The sequence below is a fragment of the Pollicipes pollicipes genome, unplaced genomic scaffold (genome assembly GCF_011947565.3).
Source record: "Pollicipes pollicipes isolate AB1234 unplaced genomic scaffold, Ppol_2.1 Scaffold_4881;HRSCAF=5763_pilon_pilon_pilon, whole genome shotgun sequence".
Lineage (NCBI taxonomy): Eukaryota > Metazoa > Arthropoda > Thecostraca > Pollicipedomorpha > Pollicipedidae > Pollicipes > Pollicipes pollicipes.
The window spans coordinates 21,276,854-21,296,085 of NW_023596576.1; the positions used below are offsets into that span (position 1 = coordinate 21,276,854).

The following is a 19,232-nucleotide window of genomic DNA, read 5'->3' on the forward strand; positions in this document are numbered from 1 at the left end:
GACGGCCACCGTCAGTCAAGCAAGCAGTTAGTTACGCGTTACTTAGATCATTCAGAAACGCCCCTCAGGTACTCGTTGGTTGGCACGTGTATATCAAATTATAATTGAAGTTACTTTGACCCCTTACTCAGCTTTTTTAGTATAAAGGCATTCCTGAAAAGCCAGAGATTTGTTTAATACGTTTCTTGGGCCACTTGTACTCCCTCATTACCGTACTGCGAGAGTCTCTCGAAATGTCACATGTGTATGCATATGGATATAAAAGACATGATTTAGGTCGCATTGTGCTCACTGAAACTGCGCTATCATCTGTGCAGACTGTGACCATATATCATCTAACATGATCATCATACGCTGAGAAGGTAACGAGACATAAAGGTAATAGAGAGATTTAACGCGATCAGCCGGGGGAGTTGATTTCACCCCCCCCCCCCCTTACGCTTTTTGAGCACAGATAAAAAACGAACGCTTGGAGCTAAACGAAATTTTTGGTTCCTATTCATCTATCAATTTGGAATCCTTTGTGCTAATTTAAAGTTTTGATCTACCAAGGTCGATGACTTAGATCAGAGAGGAGTTCAAAGACTTCAACGCTTAAAAACTTGAATCACACAATTATTTTTTTTTGGGGTGGGGGCATTTGCCATCGCTCAAAGTTGTTGTATTACTAGAACATGATAGTACCTACAGCCTGTATGTTTCAGATTTTTCGAAAATGCGAAGGTCAGTCACCTGAAATCAGGACAACTTTTGCTACTTTTCGTAACTAATTCAAATTTTTACGCATTGTTGCGCAGTTTCGGTATTTGTCTATGATAAAGAGTTTTAAATTACTTGCACAACTATCATGTGAACACAAAGCACATAGCCGTAGTCAGGGTCATGACCTATCTGTATGGGTCCTTTTTACAAACACATGCTGAGCTTAAGACGGACAGTTTCACATGGTACTTTTGGACGCAGCATTTTGATGCTGCAATGACAATATGTCGTGATAGCATTCTAATGACCAATGAGGTCACAATAGGGTATGCGAGGACATGCAAGGTGATATGAGGTCGTCCAAAGTCAATGACCTATGTTGCCAGCTGCGGAGATGCTAGATGAACCAGTGTGTCGCGTGTAACCACCTCCTTATCGTGTTTTTGAAGCTGATGACGTCTAATTTCACGCACCAACGTACCTCTCTCAGTTTTTTGCACATACATTGTCAAGCGTCTAAGAAATTATGCATACTGACAATTTTGTGTACCTGTAGATGTCCGACATGCTATTTCCGACCACAGAAGAGGATTGTACTGGTCACATAGGCTTGGTGAGCACTTGAAATTTCTTTCATTTGGGTGATCCATAAATTTGACCCAAGTTGACATCAGATGACCTCTGGGTCACCTTCAGCTCATATTTTTGTGTCTGGAATACTTTCCCGCAGCAGCATCGAATCAAATATACTTAGTCAGAAGACTATTCCGATGGACATGTCGTTCTTGTAGGCTACTGGTACAGCGATTTTGAACAGTGAACTGATCGGATTTGGTGCATATGGAGGGACATAAGATGCCGGGATGGACTCCCCACAGTATTAACGCCTATTTCCGTGCCTTAAATGTCCGCATCAACGTGTAAACACACGTTTTACCCGCATCTACAGAACGGCCGTTTTTGACCTTTCGTGGCCTTTGGTGATCTTACATTTGGCCCAAGGTCAGACGTTTTGTGTGCGTTGTTAATGATCTGACGAGGCTTTCAGAACGGTATCTTTGTTTTTTATCACACGGTGTCTGGAAGCTGGAGATACGTGTGGGAAGTCAACTTTCCCCCTGTCGGGCGTGGTTACCTCAGACCCCGGCTGGGCGCGATCCGGCCGGGCGTGGTTGTCTCAGGCCCCGGCCGGGCGTGGTTGTCTCAGACCCCCGGCCGGGCGCGGTACCCCGGCCGGGCGCGTTTGTCTCAGACCCCAGGCCGGGCGCGGTACCCCGGCCGGGCGCGTTTGTCTCAGACCCCAGGCCGGGCGCGGTACCCCGGCCGGGCGTGGTTGTCTCAGACCCCCGGCCGGGTGCGGTTGTCTCAGACCCCGGCCGGGCGCGGTTGTCTCAGACCCCGGCCGGGCGCGGTTGTCTCAGACCCCGGCCGGGCGCGGTTGTCTCAGACCCCGGCCGGGCGTTGATTAACATGACCTTCATTCTGCTCATTGTTCACTTTAAGTATGTAATTAACAGTTCGTGTATCGTTTTGCATGCTGAAACAGCTGTATTTCCTAAAAAAGAACATATACGGAGGATTTCATTGAAGATCGGTGCAAGGTTGAAACCGCTTATAATTAGGCACCTCAGGTGCATGGCTACCCACAGTGCGAAAGAAAAGATACGTTAACACCTAAAACAGATTATTGGCTGGCAGGAAACCAAAAAAAAAACGTGGCACCATCAAATATACCATGTATGTTTCCTAACACTCACTCAACGAGGTGAGCTTGGCAGATTTTGCATATCTGTTTTCAAAATAATCTGGTGCCCGCTAAACCTGATGATTGCTGCAGTAGATGACGCTATGGAATGTGTGCCAAGTACCCCATATATCTGCCAATTGCTTATTTCTTCTTACCTCCCCCTGTTTAGCATTTTTATGAATAGGCCGTACCTTATGGACCATTTGGGAAGATTATGTGAGGCCAAGTTTCCTTGAAATACGTAACCAATTTTGACGTAAGTCATATCAAGTCTGAATATGTCTGATGGTAAGGGCGCATATATCAGAGGTCAAGCTTAGGGAAACATGCCTATTCATTATCAGATACGGCAACTGTTACACATACGCTGTGTGTTATTACAACTGAATGACAAAAATTTAGGTTAGGTAAAATTTAAGTGCCGTGGCTCGTGCCGACGTGCTGCTTTGGTGATGCTCACTTTCCATCCCACTTCGCTGACGGGTGCTTGCATGCAGGCGACGCTGATCTTCCACACGTCAACCGGTGTTACGACATTGAACTATTGGCGCTTGCACGGGAATCTGAGCCGCCCTGCCATAGCCTGTTGCTGCAGCTGCCAACGCGAATAGAGCAAACTGGGCGCGCTTGTCCCGCCTTGCTCTTCGCGGCATTATAGCGTATCATGGTTATTACTGCAACGCATCGTGAGACTGTGTGATCTATTTTGATATTGCACAAATCGTTCACATGGTTTGTAGATATTAGTCATTTGGAAAGCTTGTCAACTTGCGCAGAATATCGTTCAAGCTGCCTTTGTAGCATTGGTGGTTATATTCTAACTTATTGGTGGTTAGATTATATAATTGGTGGTTATTGGTGGTTATATCATGGCCTAAAACACAGTTTTGGTCATACCTGTCAGCGGTCAAATGCATTCAATACAGCCTACATCCAACTGAAATAATACAAATAATTCAAAATACGTCTCTCCGGCTATTTTAAAACAAAGGCGTGCATTGTGCAATAATTTGAAAGCGTGCATTACCCCCAACGATCTAGCCTGCCCGCTTAGGTTACAAATTGACCCAAAATATAAAAGCGCGGTTGGACAGCTTAAACGACTACTACATGCGTCTTTTTTCCCGCCGCCTGCTTTGTTCAGTCAGGCATCAGCTACCGGTAATAGCGATATATATATATATATATATATATATATATATATATATATATATGTCTGTGTGTGTGTGTGTGTGTGTGTGTGTGTGTGTGTGTGTGTGTGTGTGTGTGTGTGTGTGTGTGTGTGTGTGTGTGTGTGTGTGTGTGTGTGTGTGTGTGTGTGTGTGTGTGTGTGTGTGTGTGTGTTGTCATGCGCTCAAATAGATATTGCAGTCGTGTTGATGTTTCCGTGACCTGAGAGGTTACGCAGCTGTCCCGGACCTAAGATCCCGGAAATGTCCAGAGCAAGAAAACAGAAAAACGTTGCTGGTGCTGGCGGCTATTTCGACCTGGAAGGCCATCTATAACTCTGGAACCCAAACCTCGGAGATCTTCACAAAGGCTAAAGCCAGGCGATTCGCTGTTGTTTTTTAATCGATATTCTAGCTGAAAAATGATATCTCAAAAGTTAGTGAGAGGGCCCGGAGTGCCTGTTAGGTCTCATCCCTCTTGGTGGGCCATGGTGTGAAAATGACCCCGTTGGGCGCGGGTTAATTATCTTTCTGTGCTGCTTATGTTCATCTCAAGTGAGAAAATGTCACAAGAATTAAATTCTTATCCACTGCTACCACTTTGTACAATACATCAGTGCAAACATTTCAAAATGTGAATATAATGCCTTAAGGGAACTGAGCATATAATGTGTCCAATTTGCTCGAGACCCCCATGCTAATGGCGGGAGGTGAAATGAGGTTTAGCCATTTTTAGCGTTTATGGCTGTAAATGACGCGACTTTTTTACGTTTTCAGGCTAGGACCGGCTCAAACATGTTCAAAGCGGATACTGTTCATCCTATGGCATTGTCATTTGTGGCACAAGCGAGCCATCACTCAGCTCTACAAAATGACTGCCTTTGAGAGAGATTCAAGGGTTAGACAAGAGGAAAATCCTCAAGCCATAATACTATGACCGTTGTGAAGAAATTAACTTAAAAGCGTGCCGTTTTGTCAAGCCATCTAGACTTGCCTCTAGACTTTGGAAACTCCCTCTTGATGTCGTTCTAGGCCTGTATCAGGGGGATGCTCTTTTATTGTCCCCGAACAGGCCCCAAACCCGCTGGATTTCGGACAGACTATGATAGGGTAGTGAACGGATTGTTTGAGCTTAACGCATACGCATTTATTTGTTTACTGAAGATGTCATGCAAAGTAAAAGACATCAGCCACTGACGGTCCCTTTCTTTGTATGAATGTAAGGCCTCTGAAAGCCGTGATCATGTTTGCCTGCTTAGTCAAAACAAAAGGTTTTTCCACTATCTAGTGGCATGGTACGCGTGCCATACGTCATCAGTCAAACGTACTTGCTGTCAGAAGTGCACACACAAATGTTATCAAAAAGGATTTTTGTATCTTTCCCGTCGCCATTATGGCACATTCATGCACTGTCGGAAACTATTTTTGTATCTGTCGTTACTGAACAACACAAATGGTATCACGCAATATGAAGATTTTGCGCACGTATGGTAGCTGTCTGCGTAACAGAGCACAAAATCGATTGTGCCTCTAACGACATCACCAAAGATAGTTGTTTTGCCTCATGAAATATTAACATAAATGGCGGACGTTCTTTTCCTATAGGATGGGTACAGGCTCTAAAAAAATTTCACGAGTTTGAAATCGTGCGGCAAGTCAAGCCTCGAGTTTGTGTGATGACGCGCAGATCACCGTATCCTAATACATCAGGGCAAAGGGCGAATTTCTTTTTTGCTCTCTATGCTTCTCATTTCATGAGATTTGTTCTGTCTTTGGGCGCCCTAGTTAAGTTACTTAAGTCATCGAAATAATGCCGGCCGCTTAGGCCGCAATCTGAGGAAGTATTCTGAACTCGTTCAGGTCATTTCATAAAACCGTTATTGGAGGAAGACAGGCAGTTTTGATTTTGCATAACTTTGCTGGAAACTATCATTATCTTTACCACGGTGTTTTCTTCTGTGCGTTGAATTTCTTTTTAGAAAAGGAATATTCCAGTCAGCAATGGTTTTATGCAGTTATGAATGACAAAGATTAGACATGCTTAAGGAACTGCCGAATCGCTTAACCTATTCATGCCTGTGCAGACACCAGTTTCATCGACCGCTTTAGCAAAGATTGTCTCAAAGTTATTAAGGCTTCGAAATATAGTTAAGGCATTAGGTATCATTGTACGCAGTAAAATACCTTTTGTAGAATTCAATGGAATCGACGCGTACCCATGCGGTCCTAGTTAATCCATTCGCAACCTCATGACAATCTCACTCTTGAGAGTCTGTCATTGGCCCTCCGCCTTGAGCAGATGAGGTTGAGCAAGAAAATCCCTTTGTCCCGTCACTGTTTTACCGTAGGGGCATTCAGTTATGGATCGAGTGCCCTCGTGTAGAATGACCATAGCACGTTCAAGATGATCAGGATTGTCCACGCTAACCTTTCGCAATGGTGACCCTGGGTAAACATCTATAAGGTTGTATGGACGAAAATATTTACCATGAAACCTGCATGAGCAATGAGTGCTAACATTAACTGTTCGCAACAAAAACAAAAACATTGGCGAAAACGACGCATTTTATTTTCCTTCAAACCATCAACGTAATAAATAATATTGCAGCGTGCCGTGAACGAGGAGCGGGTGAGAAACATGCTGCTGCTAACATGTTTCCAGCGCTCATCAGACGCATGTTGACCCAGGCCAGCCGGCGCTGCCACCAACTTGGCAAGCGGGAAACGGAGATGGCGCTCCCAGAGAGGTACACGGCCAACGGCTTAGGGAATAGCCGGCTAGGCGACCGCTCATGCCCGCAGCTGGGCCACGTAGGCGATCATGTCCTCGTACTCGAACGAGCAGGTGTGGAAGAGCTTCTGGCAGGCGTCAGCGCCGAACTTGGACCCCATGAAGGCAGCGTAGTCGTACGCGCCGCGCGCGCTCTTCAGCGCCTCCACAGTCGGGGCCTCCGGCTCCCGGCTGCGGGGAAAACGACCATCGTCAGGTCACTGCGGGCCGGCTCACATCGTTAGCGCACAGGCTGTCACGGTGCAGACTGGACTGTCACTCGGCTCCGTACAAGATGAATTAAGCATTGAATGAGGTGGATGTTTCACCTGGACGCGTAACTGGTGTGAAAGAGTACTTTCTAGGTTTCGTACTTCGGGTTGCGTCAGCAGCGCGGGGCGTTCGGCAGTGTACTGAAGGCCAGCGTGCGCGCCACAACACCCCCGGTCGTCCACTAACCCGAAAATGGTGAGGATGAACTGGTCGTCAGCCGTCAGCTGCTCCTCCGGCTTGGCCTCCAGCAGACAGACCAGCTTGAGAGCGCAGCCGTAGCTGTCCGAGGAGGAGACCAGGTTGAAGATGGTCTCCTCCTTGGCGCTGTCCTGAACGGAGCGCTTGCCGCGGCGGCCGGCCAGCGCGGCGAAGCCGACGAGACCAGCGCCGAGCGCCAGGCCGCCAACGCCGGCCAGCGCGGCGGCGTTGAGGGCGGTGCCGACGGCCACGGTGGAGCCGACCGCCGTACCCAGCACGATGATGGCCTCGGCGTAGGTGAGCAGGCCGACCAGGCCGAGCAGGACCAATGTCAGCTTCATGGTGACTGCGCACAGAGGCAACACCGCTCGTAAGACGGAAGGAGCTGAAAGCAGCCGGATACTGCAGAACAACCAAGTCAAGTATTTCGGTGAAATCTAGGCAGGAGAGCGTTCGTAGAGAAAAATCGGTGTTTCAAATCGAAGAGTTAAAATTGCATGATGCATGGGAAGGGCATTTGTCTCGCCGAAGACTAGTTTAGAGCGGGCCCATGCATGCAATGATGCATGCATCATTAAAGTTCTTTAGTGCCTGATGATGTGCTGACGCATGTCGTTGATTAAGCCATGCATACCAAAAAAGCGACATCCATGTGGTTTCATTTCAGCTCAGGTGTTGTCATACTCGCTTATAGAAAGAGGCGTGTATGAAGACAATAAAATGTCCCGTGTATGAACGCGTTACGCACACGATATACCTTGTTTAATTATGTTAATCAATGTGTGAATTATATTAAGCCGATCACCTTTAATTGACCGATATCGGCGTTACGTGTTTACCACCCGAGGAGCATCGCTATGAGAGATGGAAACGGGGTTCCCTGAATGATACGCGTAATCAGAACATAAGCATTCTAGCATGAAAACTCTTTCCACAGCACAGGCAGCTGAAATAATTTTGTTTTATGTTAGATCTCACGTCAGGCCTACCGTACTGTCCCAGCCTAGCTCCACGCGGCGCGCGGCTGACGTCTCACCTGTGAGCGTGCGGCGGTGAGCTGAGGTGAGCGGCGGCGGAGGTGGTTTGACGGTCCTGCAGTCTGCGTAGGGCTTATATGCCGGCCACCGGGCTCGAACTCAAGGTCCATTGACACTGCGGCTGCGATCAAGCGCCGCCGGCGCTCCGGCCACGGTGAATGTAGGCCAGGCCCACTGACGCAAGGCCCGCCTCGTCGGTCCTTTCTTCCGCCCTAACAGGGTCCCCTCGGCGCGCCGAGCTGTTTGCCACCGAACCCACACATCCGGGCCCGGTCCCCGTCCCCGCGCGGCCTGGTCGCGGCCGTGCGGTGGCTTTGGTCAAGTCACGGATAAAGTGGACGGGAAGTAGGCACCCCGCCGCCCGCACGAGGCTGAGCGTCACTGCCCCGCCAGGATAAGCCGTTGGCGCGTTAGGGTGGCTTGCTTTCCTTGGCCTGAGGTTCCTCGGAAGTTACCATGGCAAATTTTCTGGACGTGATTGCGAGAAGTCTAGAACTTATGATTTTCGACATTGTTCAATCCTACAATATGATTTATAGCGCCAATAGCAATAATCAGCATTTATTATGCCGAATGGAAATGGCACGGTTCAACAAATTTCGTTTAGAGGATCTTGGTTTTAGATATTGAATATTAAAGCACAACTTTTAATCAGTTCTGGGTGCTCCTGACGGTCGTTGCTAGCCGGCACTGACATTTATTCTAATGTAAAATTTTTGATATGACAAACTTGGATAGTGCCCCCAGGCATACCAAAGGTTTCTTATCAACTTTACCTCAATGACACTGTTCTTTTGACATTCTCAATGTCGGGATCATCCCTCGCTGAGGCCGCGTAATTGCTTCGTAGCTTTTCACTTTTGGCTGGCATCCATTCAAATATCAGAGCTATAATTATATTTTCGGTCGCCCAACGGCGATGATCTAGTAAAAGGGAATTGAGGAGCAAGCTACTGGACACAAAGAGCTACTTGCTAATGGTACGTGAGCGATCCGATACGAAGACGACTCCCACTCTTGCAGTCCCAGTCCTGTCTCTCGTGTTCATTATCTAACTTCATAGACAAAGCTTGTTGATGTTAAAAAGCGCTAGCATCCGCATTAACATGATACTTCATCGGCTTGTTTCCTTGACTTGGCGTGTGAAGTGCTGTCTGTAAACCTGCGCACGTAACGCCACGCCATTGCCAATTTCGTTTGACAGATCGTCTAGTCCATACCAGGGGTGAGGACTTTATTCCCACCCCTTTTATCTCTTTAGAGCCTGAAAAATCCAGACCAGGAACAGACACGCTTTTAAGGCTGGTTCATTTGTCAGCGTTGCCAGTTCTTAACTGGGACGTCTGGGGACCAGTTGAAAAAATTAGCAGATAACAATCCAATTAACTCGCAACTTAAGGCGAGTTTCATCCCTCGCACCTTCTTGAGACTTGGTTGACTAAGTGGATAATGGGCAGCAGCTCCGGTGTCCCCGGCCGTCAGCAGATCTGAAGTGACGGCACGGTGCCACGCCGTGGTCGGTCAGCGCTGGTGGGTGGCAAGGGGGAAGGAGAGCGCACCGGGGTCTCGATATCTCTCTGACATCGGGACTGCAGTGTTTCAAAAAGTTGGCATCGGCTCCGTCTTCTGGAGTTTAGGGATACTTCTCCTAGCCTTGCCGGAGCATCTTTATTTGAAATTCAGGCACATGAATCAGAGGAATCATCTGCAGAAAGCAGTTCCTCTGCAGCGGTGTTAACCTCGCCAAGTGCCGCCTGCGTTCCTATGGGCAGAACAGCGTTTAGCTATTTTGTGTAGCTTGCCACATAAATCATTGTAGGATCGAGCCGCTCCAGGACGCAGCTGATTTTAATGCCATATCTGATCTAGCTACCAAGCTCTGACACAAACTTTTAGCGCGGCCCGGAACCTGCAAATTCACGACTTTCGGTGGTGTGTGAGTGACCGATCGCACACCAACATGGGAGGCTACACAAATATCTGGACGCAGTCAAACTAGCATTGTGCTGCTTCCGTGACGATGTTGCCCAGGTTGTTAGACACATGAACCCAATCTTACATTTGGATGATTTCCGACAACTTCCGTATCTGTGTGCTGCTTTCATGTTAAATGAATTAAGCGCATCGTAAGTTTTATTTGAAAGGTGGGTGAAGCGCAAGAGACGCTGTGCTGGTGCGCAATAACGAATATTACTTCAAACGTCTTTTCCGAGCGAATTAGGGTGATGGAAAGGATTTAGCATGGCAGCCCAAGTCTTCTCGTCGTGACAAGCGCTTAGATGACGGTCCACCAGTCTCCTACATACAGTATACACATGCATGCTTAGGCGGATGCACTTACTCCATATGTGACAAGATATAACATGAAAGATACCTTTGTTCACAATGACCGCCGCCTTGAAATTTGCAAAATGACAGTGGAAAAGTACCGTGGAAGTGAATGATGAGCCTCTTGAAATTAGCCTTGACACACAGGCTGCATGTTCTGCCTACCGGATGCAGAGCATGGAAAGCCCAAACTCGTGCCTGGGGCCGGCATGTGTTCCGCACACACTCTCAAACCAAGGCAAATTTGGGCCTACCCCACACTGAACTGACACTGAAACCAGACTGCTCTTAGCGTCTTGGAGCGGTTGATCCTGAACATGTGTGATGTCAGCGGTCATTTTATGAACGTAATCCCAACACGATTTAATATAAATGCTAAGCACTTGAAAAACAAATGGACAATTTCATGAAATCAGCCATGTTGATCTTCATATTACACAAACGTGAGACTTCTTAACGGGCCAGTCCATTCTGAAAAGCTTTACGGAACTCGGCACGTTGTTAGGAGACGAAGGAGCGATAACGGCTGATCGAAAGGCATCCTGCCCCAAACGCGAGCGCCCTCCGAGAAATCCATCCGAGCGACGATTGAGACACATTTGATGGCGCTGTGGGCGTGGACACCAACCGGTTTTGACGGCTGGTTTCCAGGGAAAGGCCTATTGCTTCCTATTCCGGGGAAGAGTAGTGTGAGCTGTGGCGTGACGGCGGGCGGGGTATCGGCTCTGAGTGTAGAACCAGAGCTACGGACGATCTACGGCCCCCTGCGTGCTCTCTGTAGCAGCGAATTTGTAGTGCGACGTGCGCTTCATGACGCCTTCATAAATGGGAACAATCGATTTGAACAGTGGCACATCTCATAGCTGGGTTCAAATATGCACCAAACAAACACAAGCTGTTGGCTTATGTTGCTTACGATTGGTGTCTGTTAAGAACATTTGATATTTCCTGAATAGAGCGTGCAAAAAACGTCACTTAGAACTGGAGTCATGCTTCAAGAAAGAGGCAAAACTCGTGATTTCAGAAAGCTGTCACTCAACCAATCAAACACTAAAAAAAGAAATAACTGTCGTATCTTGGCCTGCTACCAGCGGCTCTCGACATGCGAGCTATACGAGAGCGTGACGACCGGGCCAGCTCTGGTCAGCTGGTCTGGGCCAGCTGCTCTGGTAGGGCTGGTTCGGGCCAGCCCTGGCCAGCAGGTCTGGGCCAGCTGGTGTGACTGGGCTGGCCGGGCCACGTATGACCGTGCAAAATCAAATTTGAGTACAGTTTTAATCGGGTTCACGCGGCTTTAGGCCTTCTTGTTAAAGTGTGTATGCGTGGGCCACACTCCCACAATATTCTCCAGACACACGTTGACCACGCACCCACCTTACATTTATCCAAGAGCACACGCAGGAATGCAGCACAAGAAATTCATCTGATGCCCAAAATTATAAACGGTAGCACAGAAATCAGACTGATACAGAAAACGGACAAAGTTACAGAGACTGATGGCGATAGAAAACATCTGCATTGAAAGAGACTAGAGCACTTCACAGATTAGATCAATCCATGAATTGCGGATCAATTCGACGGCCGGATTGGACCGGATCAGAAATTTCAGCCAAAATATTGATCAGGAGCGGCCCGGAATCCTAAATTTGCTAGCTCACATGAATGAAACAGATCGAAAGCCAGTTAAATTAAAGTCGTCACTAAATGATCCTTGAAATGCTCAATCGAGACATCAATTTAAAAAAAAATCAACTAATACAATACAGCGGTTCCAATAACAAATGATACACAGTCAGGCAACATTGTACATAACTCGGTCACATATTCCTCAAATACCCCTTCACATTAGTGCATCTCAAAGAATAAGTATGATGTTTTCTACAACCAGGTACCAAGGGTAATTTTTCCACCCGGCAGTTAGTTACTTGATGTAAGGTCATCTTTGCATGCAACAATAATGATGACATGATTGCATGACATTGGGTAGATGCTTATTGATTTGTGTTCTATCTATTCTACTCCCACTTGCATTACCCAGGCACAAATTGGAAGCCAACAATGCATTTGCATATCTCTGATTATCCTGTAATGGTTTAGAAGTTCTAAGGCACTCAACACAGAAAGTCAGGAAATTATTGTGGGTGAAGGTGCCACCCAAGACTTTCCATTCATGCCTCCAAGAAAGTTTTGTTTAGATTTGGGGCAGCTCGACGCCATCACCAGAGCACTTGGCAAGTGTAGCCACTTGAGATACACACGTTTATGAGATGTAAAGCTCCAGCAGTCAAGACAGACGTCGGATGACAGACGAAATAGACTTAACTCTCACACCACGTTTTCTGAATGCGGGAGGATTCCTTATTTGCATTTGGCACTCACAGCGCACGCGAAACGCTGAAATTGTCTTATCTATGAAAATATTACTTCAAAGAGATGTGCGATACACGATTATAAATACAATCGTTTTCATAATGTCCATTAGCAAAAAAGGAACAGTGAACAGTCGCGCGCGTTTATCGCTATTTTGACGGAGCAGGTCATCTAGCGGGAAATAGCTGTCGCAGATCATGTTGTTTCACTAGTTGGTGTGTTCGACAAAAGATACACACATGAATTATGATATATGAGTTGAGATGGCTGTTTTATTTATTCAGGAGGCGTACTAGTTGGGCGTCGTCCTGCGCTTGTAAACTGTATATGTTGACATTGTCGAGTGGCACATGGAGATCTGTTGCACTTACCTTGGAGTCGGAAGATGTAATGTTTCCTTGCCTTTAGAGTATTGAAAGCAGAGACGGTTTTGGCCTGCGATGTCATGCTGCTTATTAATTATTGGCTGAGGTAAATGTGATATCAGTAATCATGTGACAAGCCTTGTTTGATCTGATGTTTATCCAACATTGCATTCCCAACAGGCAACAAGCTGCGTTAGGTATCTTAGCACCCAGTGGCTTATGACATATTTTGGTACATTTTCTTGATGGAAAGTAGCAAATCACTATAAGTTAAAATATTAAAATGAACTAAATTTGCTATCAAATTTTTACAAAGCCCTTGACGTGGAAGCGGATTGGCACGGGTTATTTGATAAATTGCTCTGGCAAGTCGGGCCGGGTTGGATTGAATTGGGAAACCTGAGAAAAGCGAATTGGCGGGTGAATTAGATCTGAACTAGTCCGATTAGACTTCTCAGACGTCGCACTTCCATAGGCTAGGGACCAGTCGGCGTTCACAAGCAGTTCATTGAAATAATCAAAATCAACTCGATTTAGGCAGCGGGATGTGATGACATTGGTTTGGCGTTTCTCTTTCGATACTTTCAGCAATGTTCGCGTGAAGTCATGCGGACTACAGTGACAGGCAGTGACACCACAGCGTTGGATGAGGCCCTTGTGATTTGTGATCGCAACATCTAACAGCGAGCCAGCAGGACGGTACGTTGGATAGGATTCGTTACACATATGCAGATTGTATGACCGTAACAGTTGCATCAATTTCTGATAGCTAGTGCCTGTGCTCGAGCCAATCAGGCTGATGTTTAGATCACCGGCGATCATTATTGGGCAGTCATGTGTGGACATTATGCATTGTAACTGGTTCTCCAAATCATCGAGATCATCAGACACCTGCCGGGCTGTGTAAGTGGGATGTCGGTACAATGAACCGAAAATGATCTGCTTTGCTTTAGCGGGTCGAGCAAGCGTCCAAATAGTCTCAAGATTCGATGAACCAACGGCAGTATGGGGCATTTTGAGAACAGTCACATTAAACGAGTCTCGCGCCAGAACTGCGACTTCTCCGTAACCACTAGGCAGTCCGCTGTCTGCAGGCCGGTCATGTCGGTACAGCCGGTACCCATCAATGTTCAGCAGCCGGGCGGGGACAGACGGCCACAGCCACGTTTCACTGAGTGCGAGGGTATCACACTGATGCATTTCAGCCAGACTGTGACGTAGATCTGGCAGTTTGGGCTTCAAACTTTGTATATTTAACTGCACAACGTATAGTTCACCCGCACGGCAATCGCCGGGCGCCCGCCACCTCACCCCTCCCCTACAGCCCCGGCGCCGCGATCGCTGCCCCGGCGCGCCGGGCGGCTGTCACGTGAGTCAGGCCCGCGGCCACCAGAGGGCCGGCCCGCGCTCACGCCCGCACCCAAGCCGGCCAAGGCAACCCTGGGCTCGCCCCTGGCCGCAGCGGTGACCTGGCGCGGTCCGCACTCAACAGCTGACCCCGCATGGCCCGAGGGCACGCGCCCAGCCGGGATCCAGGGATTTGGGGCCGGCAGGGCGGCCCGCACGATAACCTGGGCGACCGCCAAGGTCACCAATAGGCGGAGCAGCTGGCGACTTATTGCAGAACGCAGATACTAAAAGTGGGCAGACATTTTGTTATCGGTACTTAGCTTGACCGCTTCAGAAATCTGGAGCGGCCGGGTTTGTAGTCGCGTTGTTTACTCGGTACAAGAAGACTGAAGACCAGGCCAGCATCTCATAGTTGGGACCCAGGCAGGAGCATCATTGCAATTTAGCAACACACTGGCCCACTGCGGTAGGTACTCAGCTTGTCTGCTCCAGGAACTGGAGCGGAGATGGTTGTAGTCGCGTTGTTTATAGGCTCAGAAGTCGCCGGTAGTTGTCACCTCGGGCCCAGTGGAAGTTGTCACCCCGCCGCGCTTAGTGGAACTCAGACCGAAGATCAGCCCTTTGGATCGCTAACCAGTTTGTTGCCATGCGGCTTGCAAGTTGGGTTTTGATTCATCATGACGCCCAAGTTTTTTTCCACGCACGAAGTTTCGTCAACTGTCAACCCATTTACTGTGACGGACATTGCTAGAAGGTCACAAAGCATTTTCCGAATTTGGAAAGCGAGGATTTGTGCTTTCCTGCAGTTGACTTCCATTGAATTTGGCTGAGTCGCTGGGACAATGTGCAGAGTGCCGAGTCCATGCATTGCATAGGCAAAGCGACATGGCTTTTGTTGTCGGGTAAAAAGAACTTGGATGTCATTGACATAATGTGCGATGTTGACGCTTTCATCTATGTGCACACTCAGATCATCTGAGACAAAAATGATGGACGGAAAGTGGTCTCAGAGAGGTTTTGAGAGGTTTGGAAATTCTCAAACAGTTTTTGAATGACTGATGGCTGGTAAGATGATTGTTGAATCAATCACTCGACAGTCGACTCCATGTAGCTCTCAACTGTCAATAAGTTTTTACATCAGGCCGATTTCGTTGATTTTGTTAAAAATCCCGAATGAAAAACAGAGAGATTCCATCACTATTTACGCCGGTAGTTACCTATAACAACAGTTGAGCCGTGGAGCTCAAAGTCCCGCGTGGTTTTGGTCGGTTACAAACGGAAGTCGCTCCGTTATAGAGCGCAGGATAAAAACCGTAACACGATACCACACAAATAAAATTGGCCCACAGCTTCCAAAAGCGCATGTTCTTCTACAAGCGTCAGCACCGAGATGTTCGTGCGCAGGTGGTACGCGTTGCGTGGTGTTTGGCAAAACATATCGGTTTTAATGCTGCTGACCGTGAGGACTGAAACTTGTGACATAAGATGCTGACGGATGGGCCGAGCAAAAACATCGGGACCGAGCATCGTACGATTTTCTTCTAAGCCAGTACGGTCTCAAACATGTCAAATAAAAGGTAAGCCATACTGAGCACGTGGATAATTAGCTGTGAAACACCAAAGTGCAAAGGAATGCGTACAGAATCAAGTGAGTTAGACGGGGCAAACGGGTTTACAGTCAGCCACATCTGGCAGTTCTGTCGCATCCTTTGGGACTTGTTTACACCAAAAGACCTTCATCCCGCAAAAATTATGTTGGCTTAAGTGCCAAGCGTGTGCAAAAGCTTGAAGACAAATTCTGGGATACGATACATATACGTAATATTTACATGAATGCAGGATAGCATGCCTATTAAAATGGACACAAAAAGGCACAAACGTTTCACTGCTCGTCTCTGAACAACGTTTACTTACACTAGAGAAACGACGCGAGAGCGATGACACAAATGTGATGATTACATGCTTCACAATGACCTTGGCGACGAAGCTTTGCGAGCTGCATAATTAGCACATCATTAGCACATGCCATATCATGGTGCGTGAGTCGCTTCTGCAGCGTAGATAAGCGTTGTTCAGAACCGAAATCAAAAGAAGCGAAAGTGCGTTTTCCGGAACACAAAGTACAGTACTTCGGTTGATTGTTGAATAAAAAAAGTTGATTGGCGTCAGAGAGATGGCAAGGAGAAAACTGCTCTCTGCGATCTGCGGGTGGCTTTCACCGCAATGCCGTGATAAATGCTGTTCGGTCAGGAAATCCCAGAGAGTACCAAGGGTGCCTGGAGTACCACAGATCCAAATTTGTTATGAACAATAGCTATTACTTCACTGATAATGATACTGAATCAAAGCCAAATCAGATTAAAAAAGAGCCGAAAATATAAACATTTATTATAAGAACCAAATCTCGGCATTTCATATTCTGAAGACTGGCTGGCTGTCACGTGGCATTTTGGAGACGAGTGCAGGAAAAATAGTTCTGGCAGATTGTGGAAAGTGACAGTGCTCAAACGGTCAAAAATGCAGGTCAACATTAACTTACCCTCAAAATGCAAACAAATCAGTTACTGCTGATAAAAAATGGTCTGACTCACATCAGCAACAGACTCAAGAGCACAGGTTACCGGCAGTGTAGCGGTTAAGCTGCACGCCTGGGAAACCAGAGGTACGGGGTTCGATTCTCCGTGGTGCCCGCCATTCTGCCACGGTGAGAGCCAGGCGACACCATATAGCCTCAGCGGCTGAGTGCGTCATAACGCCCCAATGGCACAGACTCAAGAGCACAAACGCAATGTGCGAGTTCACCTGGCTGCCCGAGCACGGCGGCCTCAAACGTCGTTCAAAGCCACCTTTGTCGGTGCTTTGCACCAAAGATACCACTGACCATGAAGCTGATATGAAACGCATTCGAGATGAAACTATGCAGTCAATGTGCAACATACTTATTTGCTGCGGACTTTGATGGAAACATGACACTAAAGCAGCGCTCGTGAGCAGCCAAAAAAATCATCGATGTGCTCGCGACCGGACGTTTTGCCGGGATGCGCTAGCACTCCGTTGCTTTCGCTGCCTTGTTGATATCATGCGTCACCCATATTCAGCAGATTAAATCCATCTTTCCATTGTTTTTTGGTTTATTAAGCGCTCGTGCGGCGATCACCCGGAGAACACATCTACCGAGCCATCCAACCACATGAAAACGCACAAAACATCACATGGCACACGATATGATACGCGACTGGCAACAAAACAGCAGCTGTGCGCGGCGCCGGACCAGGCTCCGGTGCCGGTGCGCGCCCCGTCAGGGTTACCTTGAGGGGACTGCCACGCCTCCGCCGCCGCCGACTGCGCATTAATAAAGCTCCAGGTTTCACGGCGCAACGTTCGCGTCAAAGACGCCGATCGGGTGCCGCACGAGAATTTTGTCCCCAGGGACACATTCACGAGGCGCGCGCTGTGGGGCAGTTGGGGCGGACGGGACCAGACAGCCTCCAATACAGAAAAATCCCTGACTTCGACCGCGTAATGGGGATGGTGGGGTGAGGCCCTGACTTCGGCCACCTGATGGGGATGATGCTAGGCTACGATGATGGGAAGGACGTGGGGCGAGCTAGGTCCGCAGGGCGCGCACGTACTCGATCATCTGGCCGTAGCTTGCCTCGCAGGTGTGGAACACCTTTTGGCAGGCAGCCTTGCCCTGCGAGGTGCCCAGGTAGGCAGCGTAGAAGTAGGCCTTGCGCGGCGTGTCGACCTCGTCCTCGGTGAGCGCGGCCGGAGCGCGACCGAACAGCTGCAGGATCAGCTGATCTTCAGCGCTCAGCTGCTCATCCGGCTTCGACTCGATCAGGCAGACCAGCTTGAGGGCGCAGCCGTAGGCGTCGGCGGCGGCCACCGTGTCCAGCACCAGGTCGGTCTGCTGGACGGCGGCCACCGAGCGCTTGCCTCGACGCAGCGCGAGCGCACCGACCAGGCCGGCGCCCAGCGCCAGGCCGGCCACGCCCGCCAGCGCCACGCCGGCGTAGGCGGCGCCCCACGCCCACCGTGCCGGCTGTGCCGACGATTAAGGTGGCGTCGACCGTGAGAAGGACGGGCGGGCCAGCGCCAGCGCAAACGCGAGAGAAGTGCATGGTATCTGCAGACAGGTGAGCTATGGTCAGAGGCTGCCAGCGGTGCTCCTGGGGGCTGGCAGCCGCCTGCTCCGGCACGGCGGGATCAGAGCTGTCATGATCCGAGCTTGCATCAGCATAGCTGTTAGCATTAGAAGGAACAGTACAGCGACAACAAAGCTGCAAATAGCGATAGGGATTCGAAAGAGACACACATAAATAGCTCAGATTACTATAAGCGCCTGCGAACTACTACTCACAGTGCTACACAGACAAGCTTCTCTACATGCAAATAAACAGATAAAGAGCTATGACCTGCTACCACATACAGATGAAGGCAATCCAATATAGGAGAGGACAGACTAGGCACGATCATGCTACCTGCCTACCAGAGAAAGAAGACAGAGGTTCTGGCCGTGAAACCAAGGAGCGTATTGCTCGCTGTAGCGAGCTGGTCGCTTATATAGTGGTAGCAGGCCTGGGGGCGTCGTGCCACCTGTGTGGTGCCCCCCGATTGGCACGGCTGAAGGACAGCAGCCCCCCCCCCCCCCCAGCCCCGCAACCGCCTCGCGCGCTGCCGGCCCGCGCGGCGGGAGACCGGAAATGACCTTCGAGGTTTGGGATGGCGAAAGACACGCGGACGCAGAAGGTGCGCGTGATGCTCGAGTGTCAGCCCAAGTCAATCGCGCGTGCGCTGCGAAATGTGCGCGACCAACGGAGGAGATGACGCCACAGTGCGTGTCTTGCTTTTTATCCAAATTACTTGGGGCATGGAGGAACTGCTGCATAGCGTTGCTGCTCGATGAACTAGACTCATAAT

The 19,232-nt window shown here is 48.8% G+C and overlaps 1 protein-coding gene and 1 pseudogene across 1 annotated transcript; both read right to left on the reverse strand.

The window, feature by feature from the left end:
• Positions 1–6,170: 6,170 nt before the first annotated feature.
• LOC119101554 (uncharacterized) lies at positions 6,171–8,001 on the reverse strand. The gene is made up of 3 exons (XM_037224901.1): positions 7,896–8,001; positions 6,848–7,205; positions 6,171–6,580 (listed from the first exon to the last, which is right to left on the reverse strand). The coding sequence occupies exons 2-3, from the start codon at positions 7,198–7,200 to the stop codon at positions 6,409–6,411; spliced, it is 525 nt and encodes a 174-aa protein (XP_037080796.1). The 5' UTR covers positions 7,201–7,205; positions 7,896–8,001; the 3' UTR covers positions 6,171–6,408.
• Positions 8,002–17,422: 9,421 nt separating this feature from the next.
• On the reverse strand, positions 17,423–18,433 carry LOC119100106 (uncharacterized; annotated as a pseudogene).
• Between the last annotated feature and the right edge of the window lie 799 nt (positions 18,434–19,232).

Bases quoted from the DNA above. Each gene is read 5' to 3' on its own strand.
- LOC119101554 (XM_037224901.1), bottom strand. From the start codon at position 7,200: ATGAAGCTGACATTGGTCCTGCTCGGCCTGGTCGGCCTGCTCACCTAC. The intron at 6,581-6,847 runs GTTAGTGGACGA...TTTTCCCCGCAG, and splicing joins TTCATCCTCACCATTTTCGG to CCGGGAGCCGGAGGCCCCGA.